This window comes from Bufo gargarizans, chromosome 9, assembly GCF_014858855.1.
Source record: "Bufo gargarizans isolate SCDJY-AF-19 chromosome 9, ASM1485885v1, whole genome shotgun sequence".
NCBI classification, from domain to species: Eukaryota; Metazoa; Chordata; class Amphibia; order Anura; family Bufonidae; genus Bufo; species Bufo gargarizans.
This window is the reverse complement of record NC_058088.1, coordinates 179,619,942-179,632,283: the sequence shown is the minus strand read 5'-3', so window position 1 is coordinate 179,632,283 and position 12,342 is coordinate 179,619,942. Positions and strand designations below refer to the sequence as shown.

The following is a 12,342-nucleotide window of genomic DNA, read 5'->3' as shown; positions in this document are numbered from 1 at the left end:
AGTCTATCAGCGGGAGTGTCGAGAGTTGGACCCAAACTGATCAGCTATTGATGACCTATCCTGAGGATAGGCCGTCAATATCAAAATCTCAGACAACCCCTTTTAATATAGCATAGATTTACTCTAGAGAAGGCGTGCCCAGCCATTCCCAAGGGCTAAAAAAAAAAAAGCAGATTCCACTTCCAGGAGAATGGGGAGTGCCCACCTCCAAATCTGATCTACTCCTTCTTGGAGTGTCAGGAGACCACCATTTCTGTCTATCTATGGGGCTACCAGAGAGGACCTCACAGTGACCATTAGTACTTGCCTGTCTACTCCCCAACAACGCCACTCGCCTCTGACATATAAAATGCATGGAAGCAGCCACTAGACAGACCAGATGGTTAGGGCCACACAGAATGGCATGTGGCCCCCAAGGTGCATGTTGTGCTTTCATGCTCTACAGCTGTCCTAAAGAATACTACCTAAAGTAGCACAAGCTCCTAGATACTTTGCTTGCAGAGTGCGTACACTAGGGGGCAGTGTACACAGAGTACTGATGGGCGCTGTGCGTTTTCTCCTCAGGAGGATGCTACACTGGAAGCTGCAGAAAAGATTCTACAGAAGTGGAGCCGCGAGTCTTCTGGACGCCACTGACGAGTCCTGTATGAAATGATAGTGACGCTGATGTGCACATAAAAGTTACACTACTAGAATGTTTTTTAGCTGCAGTTTGGTTGTGATTTCTAAAAAAACGTAATTTAATTTCACTTCAACTTCTTTTAAAAACATCAATTAGAAGAATCGTTTTTTAGATCAGCATGGTACAGGTGCGGATGGGCCCAGGATCTCGTCGGGACTGAAGGACTCCACAACCAGCCAGGTTTAAGCCTCTTCTGGCCGTACAGGATAAGGGGCCGTTCACATGACCGTATCCGTTTTGAGGTCCGCAAAACACGGATAGCGACCGTGTGCTTCCCGCACTTTCTGTCCTGTGCTAGAAATGCCTAATCATTGTGGGACAAAAATGGGACATAATCTTTTTTTGCGGAACTGACGTACGGATGCGGACCAAAAATACGGTCATGTGAATGGACCCTTTAGAAAACGTGGCAGTTTTTTCTCCCAGAGAAAGCGCCACGGTCGCAGGTTGTGTTGGGTATTGCAGCTCAGCCGCAATAAAGTGAATGGAGTGGAGCTGCTATACCATACACAACCTGTTCACAGGAGGGGGCGCTGTTTTTGGAAGAAAGCAGCCATGATTTTCTTAATCCTGTATCCAGAGATATAAAAAAAAAAATCCAAAATGCGTAAACTGTTGTGTTCAGACAGAACCAAACATAAATACCCCCTATAGGACTTCAAGATGGCGGTGGTCACGCAGTTTGAGCAGGCACCAAACCAAGGATCAGCAACCTTGACTGTTCTAAGAACACCCATAGAAGTGACTGGAGCATACTGGGAGTTGTAGTTTCACAAAAGCTGGAGTGCTTGAGGTTGCTAAACAATGGCTGAACACATTCAGCATATGCACAGATGTTGAAGCTTATACTGCCTGCATCTCCGCATCTGTCCCCTGCTGTCTTGAGTCCAGTCCACAGGGACACCGCCGTCATCCACAGCCGATCCTTGCGCAGCAGGGAGCCTTTGAATGCAGCTCTGGGATAGGAAGCGGAGGTGTTTATGATTGGCGATGTCAGAACACAACAGCTTAGGGCATTTGGAAATTTGACTACAAAGTGGACATCCCCTTTAAGCTCTCAGGCCCCATTGCACGCGTCTCTGGGCTTACCACTAATGATCTGTTACAGGGGGTCAGCTGCAATTGCAAACTTTAAGGCCCCTTTTACACGGGCGAGAATTCCGCGCCAGTGCAATGCGTGAGGTGAACGCATTGCACCCGCACTGAATCCGGACCCATTCACTTCAATGGGGCTGTGTACATGAGCGGTGATTTTCACGCATCATTTGTGCGTTGCGTGAAAATCGCAGCCAGCTCTATATTGTGCGTTTTTCACATAACGCAGGCCCCATAGAAGTGAATGGGGCTGCGTGAAAATCTCAAGCATCCGCAAGCAAGTGCGGATGCGGTGTGATTTTCACGCGTAGTTGCTAGGTGACGATCAGGATGGGGAACGGATCTTTATTATTTTCCCTTATAACATGGGTATAAGGGAAAATAATAGCATTCTTAATACAGAATGCTAAGTAAATTAGGGATGGAGGGGTTAAAAAAACTAAATTAAACTCACCTCATCCACTTGTTCGCGCAGCCCGGCTTGTCTTCTTTCTTCTTCTTTGAGGTCCTGGGAGAAAAGGACCTTTGGTGACGTCACTGCGCTTATCACATGGTCCATCACCATGGTGATGGACCATGTGATGAGCGCAGTGACGTCACCAAAGGTCCTTTTCCATTGGAGTGAATGGGAGCGCACCGCTGCATGCGCGGCCACCGCTCCCATTCATTTCTATGGGGCCGACAGAAATAGCCGAGCCAGCGCTCGGCTATTTTCCACGGCTCCATAGAAATGAATAAATGGAGGGCGGTTGCGCATGCGCGGTGTGCCCTCCTCAACTTTCTCTGCTCCGTTCTCCTGCTCCACCTCTGGGACCCGCACCTATCAGACAATGGGGGCATATGCTAGTGATGGGATAACCCCTTTAAGGTGTGCTCATACGTAGCAGTTGAGGGGCGTTCAAAACTGCATCAAAACCAGTTAATGAGGAGCTGTCTGCTCTCCTGTCCTGTCTGTTTTAGTTGCCCCGAAATACCTATTCAGTAGCGTTTTTTTTTCTAAGAAATATGAATGGTGCCGTTCCTCTGTTATTCCTCTTGAAAATGTATAAACAGATTAACAACTAGGCATCATGAACTTGTGCGTCCCGTGGCCGTGCTGCGGCCCGCAATTCACGAACACCCACCGTGGGGCAGCCACAGCGGATCGCGGACCCATTCACTTTAATGGGTCCGCGATCCAGCCGTTCTGCAAAAAGATGTTCTATCTTTTTGCGGAACGGAAGTACGGGATGAAACCCCGCAGAAGCACTCCGTAGTGGTTCCGTTCCGTGCTTCCATTCCGCATCTCTGGATTTGTGGACCCATTGAAGGGAATGGGTCCACATCAGTGATGCGGAATGCACACGGAACGGTGCCCGTGTTTGCGGATCCGCAATATGGCAACGCAAAGCACACGTTCGTGTGCAGGAGGCCTTACTGTCTTGTACGTGACATGTCGTCGAATCCCTCGACATTTTATGGTGTCCAATCTCTAGGACCCCACCAGTCTCTAAAACTACAGGCCTGCTGGGCTCTTCCCGGTCGGCCGCCTTTTGCATTGCTGCGATTCCTTGAATTTTCTCGGTTCGACTAAAACCTTTCATGACTTGTCTGTAATTAAAATCACGTTCTAATAACAGAACCTTCCAATTATACAGAGAAGAGCAGCGCTAAATAGACGCTGATCATCTCATCCTGCCTAAGCAGTGTGTCGGAGAACACTTGTAGAAGGTTTCCTTTCCTGGACCACCTCTGATAGGCTGACATGTAATGCTGCCTTTGCCTTTAAAGGGGTTCTCCCAGGACTGATGTAAAAAATGAAAACCAGACATCATATAGTACATGACAAACTCTTTCTAACAAAACTAGAACCAGCCCTGTACCTCACATGGACCCAGATATCTAATCATTCGTTGCTCCAATGGCTAAGCTAAATTTAAATCAAGCTAGCAGCTTAAGAGATGTGTCCTTTCTGCTGCAGCTCAGGACACATGTTCTTTCTGCTGCACCTCTCTCCCTATCACAGCTCAGGAGGCAGTTAAAGGATGAACCTGAGCATGTGCGGCCTTCTCAGTGAGTCGGACAAAGAAGTCAGAAAAAAAACAGACAGCAGGTGGCGCTATACAGACAGATTTTATTGAATAACTCAGTGACTGTGCTAAATTTTTAATGACATCTAATTACAAAAGTATTCAGATCCAGGTGTTGCTTTTCAAAACTGAAGAATATTTGTCGTGCGATAACCCCTTTAAGAGGTTCCTCAGCAGCTGCAGTAGTGATCGCCAGCTCGGAATTCCTCAGTGGCTGTGAATATTTAGATACTTTATAGTAGGTGATGCGTTATCTTATAAATTATATCATATAGATACTGTACATTATATATTCAACTGTCATTGCCTCTATTTTAATTGAAGCCCATGACACAATGCCCAACTTCAGAGACCATGTAAATGCATACTGGCTAAATCTCCCAAAAAGGGGAGACCTCCCAGACTCCCGTAGGTGTTGGCAGATCTCCCGGGGGGTGCGGACCTCTCCCAGGACATCTGAGATCGGCTCCTAACCATATGTGGTATTAGGGCTGCGTCATCGGGCACAGCCCCAGGGGCTGAATACACAATAAGGGGAGAAGGGGTCGTGGCTTGTCAAAATTTGGGGCAACACTGATTGCAGACCATTGCCTCCCAGGTGTTATGCCAAAATGTTGGCATGTATGTGTAAATGCAGTGGGGTATATACAGCGTAGCTCATTCCATGATTCTTTCTCGGCACAAGTCACGTGACCTCATCCCCTTGGTTCTAGTCACGTGATTTATTACCTCTCCATTCAGTCACATGTCTTCATCAGCTCAGATCCAATCACATCGCTTCATTCATTCGGTCTACTGCAGTCACATGATCTTTTCGCCATCACATGATCTCTAGTAGGCACCAGTCAAAACAGGGTCTGTGGAAAGATGGCGGCTGAAGTTCGGTTCTGCAGTCAGTAACCGTAGTTGACAACAGTTCCCAAATTTGCAGGGACTGTCCATAATTTTCATAGCTAGTCATGGCAAAGGTGGGCTGTCCTAGGCTGAAAATGAGTGGGGCTTATGTAGGCCTCACCCATCAATGTGGGTTCCAACATATTTGGTGGGTAGGGCTTACATGCCCCTAATTTAGCAACTACAACATTGGTAAGTATGAGTAGCTGTCTTCTGTGTGTCCCTATCAAATATGCAGCAGTGTACTAACCGTGATAAGCCAGTGGTAGGTATATGTGTAGAGCCCAGGTCCTGGCAACACAGGGGTGTAGAGCAGTGTTCCTGAAAGTACCCCAGTACCCCACTATGCTGCACCTATTATAAGCACAGCATGAGGACAATGTTAGTATCCCCTAGAGACACGGCAGAAAGTAGCCATTAGACGTACAAAGTGCGCGATCTGGGTGTTGGGGGTGGGTCAGCGGTGACAGATCCAGAGGCTCCAACAGGTTAAAAGTCCAAAACTGTTTATATTTCCTCCGACATCCAAGTGGCATCCAAGTTCAACAATCACTTGTATAGTTCCACAGCAAAATCTACACCAACAGCAACAAGAAATCCTTGCCCGGCTGGGCGCTAACTAAAAATTATTATTTTTTTTCTCACCTAGACACTTTCAGCAAACACAGTGAGATCCACTTTACACAGCCAACAGGTCAACCACTTTCCTGGCTCTGACCTTGAATGAGGCACTTAGCCCTGTATTTATTTCCCCAGTAATGATCCCAGCAGCTACACGTTGGTTTGCCTCGAGCTACGAGAAATTATTGTACTGGAGTGGGGAGGGAATGGCAAGTCCCACATACCATCTGCCATTCCATAAAAAATCCTGCCCATAATACACTTTAAAGAAAAGTGCCTGAGCAAACTACCCTTTACTAAAACAACCCAGCTTTTTGGGAATCTTTTTACTTCATCAATCTGAGGACTCTGGGTGAGATATACACCCCCCCCCCCTTGAGTACTTTACCAGCCACCATACAAAAGGTAGCAGTTGCACAAGTACCCTGTTGCCTAGAGGGGCCCAAAGGCCTCTAGGCCAGACACTAATATTATAAATTGCACTTAGTAGGTTGACATACTGTTACAGATTTCCCATTGGGGTCCAAGAGCTTCTACTTATACCTCTGCCCCACATGGTACACATACCACGGGCTGAGAACCTAGAATGTAGAGTCCTCCATCTAGTAAATGGTAACTTGAGTGTTTGGGCCCTGGTGGCCTAGAGTTGGTTGTCTATGTTGAAGCTGCTTTTAACCCAAGGGGTTAATATCCACACGTGGCAGAGACATGCGCTGACACAAAGAGACATACGGTGACACAAAGGCAGGTCAAAGACAGTCTCTCTGTTTATTACAATAAGTAAAGCAGTTTATACATCTTCAGGGGGGGGGGGGCCCTCTGAGGCTCATGCCATTATTTCATTGGCTAAGAAGGAAAAGGAGATAAGAAAAGAGATAATACTTGGCATCTACGCATTGTGCACTATCTTACAAACTTTGGTATGTGAACTTAATGTAAACATCTGTGTGCTAGCGCCATCTTGTAATGGCGTCTCACTAACATTAATACTGCATACGTCATATGTGACACCTTCAAGGAGGTGCTTTTTTATAGGCAATGAGTATACATGGGTATCCTCCAACTACATCTACTCAGGTGGCAGCTAATTCTAAATGATGAGACACGCCATAATATGCATATATCTAAATCAGGGTTTGGGTGGAAGTTATTGCCATCTTCAACCCAGTCTGTCGAAACACATGTCTACAGAACCTGCCCTCCTCCATGTAACCCAATCGCATGCATTATGGCCGCAGTACAGTAGCACAGGGCATCACTCCATGTGTTGCCGCAACCCACAATTATATGGAGTCCAATGACAATCCCCATATTTTCATGTCCAAGATCCTAATAAGTCCCTACTATGAGCTCACTTTACTCTCCTCGTTTGGGTTGTTTTCATTGTAGAAAGTATTTTGTCACCTTCGGCCTCGGCCAGAACATCTGGAAGGGTTTGCGTGATGAAGGATTTTTAAAAGAGATGAGGCAAGAACTGAAACCAATAAAGCGTGGGCAGGAGGCTTTTTATGTGGAACATCTGCAAAGATCTTGCTATTTCAGCTCCAAAACAACATGTGATACTGAACACGTTTTGATGAAAGCGAAGAGCACAAGGGAGAGATTTAATTCATACCTGTTTCCAAAATATTAAGTAAATTCTATTGTAGGAATGAGTCTATACCTTGAAGACCAAGACTTTGGGGGGGGGGGGGGGGGTTAAAATAAGGAAATGGGCAAAGAAAAGAAAAAAATTGACCTCTCCCATTATCCTGCCATGTTTTGCCACTCAGGACAGAAGGTCCTTGGTCTCGATCTTCCTACCAGAACCTTTTGGGTCTGCCTGTTTCTCACCCCCTTATTTGCTAATAATTCAATTCTCCTGGAGAGGCGAGTCCTGCACAGGTTCTCACCACCCAATAGCAAAGTGGATGAGACCAACTGAGGATTAGGCACCTACCCTCAGGGGGTCAAATGCAATGACATTGGGAGCATTTTTGGTATGTAGACCTTGGGACTTTGCCATCTTCACCATACTAAATGCATCTTCATTGGACATAAATTGTAGAACAGCGGTCCCCAACCGCCAGGACCGGGCCGTGGCAATACAGAGGAGTGGAGAAGCCAGGCGCATGCGCGCCTGATACACACAGCGGGCAGCCGTACAACAGGAAGGAAGGAGAGCGTTCCAGAGGACCTTTCATGGGTCCGGACTTTACCAGAGGACCTTTCATGGGTCCGGACTTTATTAACTAAGTAGCAGGACATGAAGAGCGGCGTGCAGGGATCTCCCTGCACTTACTATTATTCCTGGACACTGCTCCGTTCGCCCGCTGTGTGGCCCCCGTTACCGTCTCCCGCGCTGTATGCTAATTACTACTATGGGAACACCAGGGAGGAGATATCAGCTTCTCTTCCTGGCCTGTAGCGCTGTCCGATCACTGCGCAGAGCGTCACAGCCAGGGAGAAAAAAAACCTCACCTTCTCCCTGTCTGTGACGCTCTGCGCTGCGATTGAACAGCGCTACAGCCAGGGAGAAGGAACGCCCAGGGAGAGAAGCTGCTGTCTCCTCCCTAGTGTTCCCATAGTAGGGAGATGGTAATGAAGGCCACAGCGGGCGAACGGAGCAGCTCCCAGATATAATAGTAAGTGCAGGCAGATCCCTGGGCGCCGCTCTGCATGTCCTGCTACTTAGTTAATAAAGTCCGGACCCATGAAAGGTCCTCTTACAGATACAGGAGGAGGGTGCGGCACCTGAGGGGTTAACTGCCGCTGATCGTAGCTCCCTGTCAGAGGTCGGGTGCCGGCTATGTGATTCTGCCGCGCCCAACTCCTGTATCTGTATTAAAGGTTAATTATCATTGGTGGCGCAGTTCCCCCAGTATTAAAAACATTGAAGGCGCAGTGTGCCCCCCCCCCCCCCCAGTATTAAAATCATTGGTGGCAGTGGCCACAGGGTCCCCTCTCCTCATTGGTGGCAGTGGCAGCTTCTAATCGGAACCCCAGCAGTGTAATCCCGGGGCTTTGATCGGTTACCATGGCAGCCAGGACACTACTGAAGCCCTGGCTGCCATGGTAACCTCCCTGCTGCTGTGTGCACAAGGGAGAGTGTGAGGTCCTATTAACCCTAATAGAGCTCTATCAGGGTGAATAGGACAAGGGATGAAAAGATCCCAGGTTCTAGCCTCTAAGGGGGGAAATAGTTATTAAGTAAAAAAAAAAAAACACCAAAATATTAAGTATAAATCACCCCCTTTCCCAATTTTACATATGACATATATAAATAATAAATAAACATATTACATATCACCACATCTGAAAAGTCCTAACTATTAAAATATTTAAAAAAAAATCCGATGTGGTGAGTGCCGTAACAAAAAATAAAACCCTAAACTCCCCCCCCCCCCCCCCCCCCCCGCCGATCCCTAGGAAAATTGTCTTGCATGAAACTGGTCCTTAGTGCAAAAAAGGTTGGGGACCACTGTTGTAGAAGACTTACAGTAGTTCATTGAAGGGGATGTACAGGAAAAACATGGCTGCTTTCTTCCAAAAACAGTGCCATACCTAACCGCAGGTTGTATGTGGTATTGAAGCTCAGCAATATTGAAGGGCTAGTCACACCATAAGAACTTAGCAACTATCTGACTGCTGGGGCCACCACCAATCATGAGAAGAGGTTCCTCCGTAAGTGGAGCGGAGGTCGCACATGAACAGTTATTTCTGCCAGTCCCATAGAGACTAATGGAGTGGCAGGGCGCTTGCGCAAACATTGCTCCATTTACTCCGGGGAGTCCAGGATCCTGTTCTCATAATCGGTGGGAGTCCCAGTGGCCGGCCCTTTGGTTAGGGGATACACTCTTATGGTGGGACAACAACCCTTTGGACTTGAATAGTGCTGAGGCGCAATACCACATGCAACCCATGGTCAGGTGTGGTGCTCTTTTAGAAAGACTCCCTCTATCCTAGAGGACCCCTTTAAAGGGGTTATCTAGGTTGTGCCCCAATCCTCCCCCGCGGCCACCACCGGGAGCATGTGATGTACATTGGTCTTGTGATCCTAGCCTGGTGTTAGTATCCGCAGCGTATGTGTGAATCTCCAGCAAGCAGCGTTTTTTCTGTCCGCAATGTGGTGCGGAGCAAGACGGATCCATCCTGACACACAATGTAAGTCAATGGGGACGGATCAGTTTTCTCTGATACAATATAAAACGGATCCGTCCCCCATTGACTTTCAGTGGAGTTCATGACGGATCCGTCATGGCTGTAGAAGACATAATACAACCGGATCCATTCATGACGGATGCATGCGGTTGTATTATGGTAACGGAAGCAGTTTTGTAGATCCATGACGGAAAAACGCTAATGTGAAAGTAGCCTAAGTGCAAGACGACAGGACTTTGTTTTCAGTCTTGCAAAACGGGAACCAAACGGATCCGTTATGATTGCAAATAGACTTCTATTATGATGGATCAAAACGGAATGCCTCTTAAAGGCTTCCGTTTTGACTTCCGTCTTATGGATTCCGTTATTTTCCGTTATAACGGAAAACAATGACGGAATCCATAATGGGGATGTGAACCCGCCTTAACCCTATTTTCCTGAGATCAGTAATGAGATTGCCTTGGATTCTGACACTGCATAGCACTCTGATTTTTTTTTTTTTTTAAGACAAATGGGGAAAAAAATATAAAAGCATACAAATAATTGCAAAATAAAGTCATAAAAAATAATAGCAAACTAAAAGCATAACAAAATAATAGCAAAATAAAAGCATAAAAATAATAGCAAAATAAAAGCATAAAAATAATGGCAAAATAAAAGCATAAACAATAATAGCAAAATAAAAGCATAAAAATAATAGCAAAATAAAGTCATAAAAAATAATAGCAAACTAAAAGCATAACAAAATAATAGCAAAATAAAAGCATAAAAATAATAGCAAAATAAAGTCATAAAAAAATAGCAAACTAAAAGCATAAAAATAATAGCAAAATAAAGTCATAAAAAATAATAGCAAAATAAAAGCATAAAAATAATAGCAAACTAAAAGCATAAAAATAATAGCAAAATAAAAGCATAAAAAATAATAGCAAACTAAAAGCATTAAAAAAATGTATTATTTGACCGCACATCGCCCGCATTCTCATAGAAAATGCCTTGTGGACAAGGATAGGACATGTTCTATTTTTTCGGGATCAGAATTGCGGACCCGGAAGTGCAGATCCGCAATTCCGGATCCAGGCAGCACATCGTGCTGCCCCATAGAAATGAACGGGTCTGCAATTTTGCGGAACGAAATTGCGGATGTGTGAATGGACCCTAATGGTCACATCGCTGGGGGTGCAGGTGCTTAAAATTCAACCGGTTTCCAGAAAGAGCGAGTGTAGCTCTGATTGAGAGTCAACATACTAGTGTAATATGTTATCCATGTATATGAACTCAGTTTCTAATGAACGTATTTGCCAAATCAGTGGAAAGATGAAATTATAGTTTCCAACTTCTGCCGGTTTTATGGTCCCGAAACGCGCTGTAAAATTACTTTTTTTCATATAAAACCTCTACACAGATCTCCTCAACCACCACAACAATGGCGTGCGGAGGCCCCAGATTCTCCTTCCCGATGTCATGTAGAGCCCTAAAAATTAAAACTCCCGGAACATAACATAACTCAGGAAACTCAATCGTGGGTGTGGAGCCGGGAAGTTGCAAATTCACATTATCACTCGAAATGACTTCATTTTAAAGAATTTACCGTTCCTAAGAGGGTGATCTCACCCCCAGGCCAATTATATGAAATTAAATTTTCTACTTCTTTACGTATTTTTCCATGATAATCAAGGCAGGGGGGTATTGGAAAACACAACAGGCAAGGAACGTAAAGTTTCAAAAAAAAAATCTCTCCATCTATATGAATAAAAACGACCCTCATAGTAATTTTGTATGTATATATACATACAGGGGTGCACCTAGCCTTTCTGCTGCCTGAGGCGAAAACTTAAATGGCGCCCCCCCCATGCCAATTTCTTAACCTAATCCCTTTACCACAATGAAAGCGCTCATTGCCCATGGCCCTTCAGCTGCCCCCCTCTTGGACCTTCCTGGTGCTGCCTGAGGCGATCGCCTCACCTGGCCTCATTGGTGGTGCACCCCTGTATATATATTGCAATTTTGGTTGAGGTATAGGTATACGGAGATATACTATTTTACATGGCCAGTCTTATGTTAAATGGTGGCCCTATGGTGTCTGCTCCCCATATGGTGTACAGTCATACAGTACACAAATAACCATACCAAGAAATACCTAATTTTAAAGGGTTTTCCCAGAGTACGACCTATTCTCAGGATAGCTCATCAGTATCAGATCAGTGAGGGTCCAACACCCGGCACCGCTACCAATCACCAGTGAGCACCTCCTCACATCTTTCCAAGCACAGCGCCGTTCATTGTGTAGTGGCTGTGCTTGGTATTGCAGCCCAGGGCCATTCACTTGAATAGAACTGAGCGTCGCCTAGGCCACGTTGCCGACAAAAACGTGACATCACTGGCCTTTCAAGAGTCCGCAGCGCCCTGGCCTCTTCAAGTAGCTAATCAGATGGGGTGCTAGGAGTCAGACCCCACCAATTAGATATTGATGACCCATGCACAGAAAAAGACATCAGTGTTCTAGTCCCGCAAAACCTGCAAAATATAGAAAATATAGTGCTCAAATAACACTTCCATACAGTTGTTGCCACCATCCAGTACAGTAAAAACCACCAAATGGTACCAACATATGGTGACCAAATAACAGCTTCCTATATAATGTAATAACAAAAACTCTACTATACAGAGTGTCTAAATAATACTGCTATAATGGTGAATTAAAAGGGGTTATCCGATATCTAAAAAGATCCCCCCCCCCCTTCCTTCAATGCCCGGGCCCCTTGTATGGATTATACTTGCCTGCTCCCCGGCACCTGCGACGCTCTGGATACTTGCACGGCCGCCACTGCTTGAGGCTGG

The 12,342-nt window shown here is 45.8% G+C and overlaps 1 protein-coding gene across 4 annotated transcripts in view; it reads left to right on the top strand.

The window, feature by feature from the left end:
• The window catches only part of KYAT1 (kynurenine aminotransferase 1), a 28,423-nt gene extending 27,724 nt beyond the window's left edge, over nucleotides 1-699 (top strand). For all 4 annotated transcript variants that reach the window (XM_044305207.1, XM_044305205.1, XM_044305204.1 and 1 more), the window contains one exon: nucleotides 565-699. In XM_044305207.1, the coding sequence (XP_044161142.1) occupies nucleotides 565-636 (72 nt within the window). In that variant the 3' untranslated portion in view covers nucleotides 637-699. The remainder of the gene's footprint in view (nucleotides 1-564) is intronic.
• The last annotated feature ends 11,643 nt before the right edge of the window (nucleotides 700-12,342 follow it).